Source organism: Pollachius pollachius (assembly GCF_949987615.1).
Source record: "Pollachius pollachius genome assembly, chromosome: 18".
Lineage (NCBI taxonomy): Eukaryota > Metazoa > Chordata > Actinopteri > Gadiformes > Gadidae > Pollachius > Pollachius pollachius.
This window is the reverse complement of record NC_136951.1, coordinates 11,512,369-11,514,876: the sequence shown is the minus strand read 5'-3', so window position 1 is coordinate 11,514,876 and position 2,508 is coordinate 11,512,369. Positions and strand designations below refer to the sequence as shown.

The window sequence follows — 2,508 nt, the reverse complement described above, 5'->3', positions numbered from 1 at the left end:
TGTGGTTATCCCCAACATTGTATTTGTATCTGTTGTTGTTTATTTTACATTTCTCCAGAGTTTTATTTAAAAAATAACATATTTGCATCAAAGAATAATTTATATATATATATATATATATATATATATTTCCATCAAACCATCAAAACGGTTGAGTTATTTTGCATTGAAACCCGTCTGGAGGGGTATTCTTAACAATTCTTCACAATTGATTATTCAGTGTTATTTTAAACCACTTTAAATATTTCCCTTGATGCTTGTCCTTCATAAATGTTGAATCAACTGAAAACGTATGCAGGAGAACAAAAACAACAAAATACGTGTTTGTAAAACAGCAGGTTAATCGTAGAGTCCTGAACGATAACCAAAAAATAAACATCCGTCAATCTCAACAGTTAATTTCTCTGAAAATCAAACAAACGTCTGACTTTATAGCCCACTGTCGTTTGGACTCTGCGTGAACTACTCTCCTGATGCATGCATAACTAGGCCTATAACCTTCATAATGATCCGTTTTAGCAGCAGTCTAAGCCTACCTGTGCTGTGCAACAGCAGGGCTAAAGGGAGTCTGAACGTTACAGAGCGCAGGTTTTCTACAGGGGGCGGGGGGAGCGAGAAGAGAGAGAGAGAGAGAGAGAGAGAGAGAGAGAGAGAGAGAGAGAGAGAGAGAGAGAGAGGAGAGGGAGGGAGGGAGAGAGAGAGAGAGAGAGGCTATGACAGCGCTTATCAGACGCCGGAGAGCCAGGACGAGTTGCATCGAAGCATCGCTGTCATTCGCAGACGGAGTACAGCCAGCGCCGCTTTTGTTCCGAGCCTTTTTGCACCCCCCCTTCCCCGTGTTGCTACCGCGAGTCAACAACGATGGTTTCTATAATTTCAGACCTGGACCCACTGAAAAGCTGGAACGTGTTAAGGTAAGCCTAGCCGCCTCTTTATAAGTTTTGATCTCGACTCCTCGGACGTGAAGAGGAGAGAGAGGGTCTGTTGTGCAGAAAGAGGAGAAGATAGTAGAAAAAGCAGGCCCCTTGAAAGAGCGAAAGACGGGACACAGCGCTGGGGGAGTGTGGGTGTCTAGGGGGGTGTCGCCTGTGTAGGGCGCTTCAGATGGAGCCGTGGATCGCTCGTATCGAGCACTCTTGCGCCAATGGCATTTTTGTCCGAGACGACGCGCCCTGTCAAGACGGGCGCCGTGAACATTGTTCTTCACTTTTGTTGGAGTTGTCTCGTCTCTCCCTTCCTCTCTCTCTCTCTCTCTCTCTCTCTGTCATCTCTCTCCCCCAGCTTCTCTCTCGCTGTCATCTCTCTCTCGCTCTCCATCTCGCTCTTGTTCTCTCTCTCTCTTTCCTCTCTCCCTCCCTGTCATCTCTTTCTCCCCCCCCCCCCCCCTCTCCCACCCTCTCCCACTCTTTCTCACTCTCTCTCCCACTCTCTCTCTTGCTCCCCCCCTCCCTCTCCCTCTCCCTCCCTGTCATGTGTCTGACGCATGCAGGCTGGACGGCTCGACCCCCTCATTAACCCCGTGTTATTCCCTCGTGCGACACAGCCGACCAGTTATTCGTGTCATCACCAACTCCATCCACTCATGCCCAAACGCGATGTATAGCGTGTTGAATATGTACTTTCATCATAAGAACAATAGCCATAAAAAAATTAAGCTTTTATTACTATATTTCTTCTTGGAGTGTCTCGGAAAGCCAAGGAACACAGACGTATCATTAAACGTTTAAAGGGTGTACGGTTTCCAGGAATCGGAACATCAGGGGAACATTAGAATTAGTCATCTAATTCCATTACAAACAACGTTTGCAAAAAATAAATAAAACGTCTCCAGAAACTAGCAATTTATTTCTTGGCACAACATTTAAAAGGCTAGACGCTTTACTAATGCATTTGGCAAAGCACTCTTGCAGGTTTAAATTCAACCGCACAACTGTAAACTTTTTTTTTTTCTGACACCACCACCGGCAGCTTCCAAACCGCGTGGCGTTCCGTCTCGCTCTAATCCCGCCTCACACCGGCCGGTTCCTCGGACCGGACCCGCAGTAGAATCTTCTCACTGCCATTCACAGCGCCGCCAGAAACGCCTAGGATTCTGAAAGGCACATTTGAAAAGGGCCTTGTCGATGAATATTTCAGAATCGTGATGAATAAGTGATTATCCACTGACAGACCGCAGATCAGCTGGGAGGACAATCTCACATTCTGTTTCAGAAAGACATCGAGAGACGAGCACACGCAAATTATTCCTTTGACTGCCGCCGCCTTGCCTTGCCTTTTATGGGTACTCGTGCCTTTTATGGGTACTCGTGCCTACCCTGATGTATTAATACACGATTTTATCAGAAAAAAAATAAGTTGAATGATAAAAGTATCAACATATTTTTGGAAAATTGCAGTCATTGAGAGAGGGAGGAGGTGCGAAGAAAGTGTTGTAATTTTGCACAATATCGAGGGTCGACCCGTCGCAGCCGTTGTTATGAATAGCTGAACACACACAACTACACATAA

General features: G+C 45.9%; 1 protein-coding gene across 2 annotated transcripts in view; it reads left to right on the top strand.

Moving 5' to 3' along the window:
* Positions 1-843: 843 nt before the first annotated feature.
* The window catches only part of celf2 (cugbp, Elav-like family member 2), a gene marked incomplete at both ends in the record, with an annotated part of 140,057 nt that continues 138,392 nt past the window's right edge, over positions 844-2,508 (top strand). For both annotated transcript variants that reach the window (XM_079756088.1, XM_079756086.1), the window contains one exon: positions 844-914. In XM_079756088.1, the coding sequence (XP_079612214.1) occupies positions 862-914 (53 nt within the window). The remainder of the gene's footprint in view (positions 915-2,508) is intronic.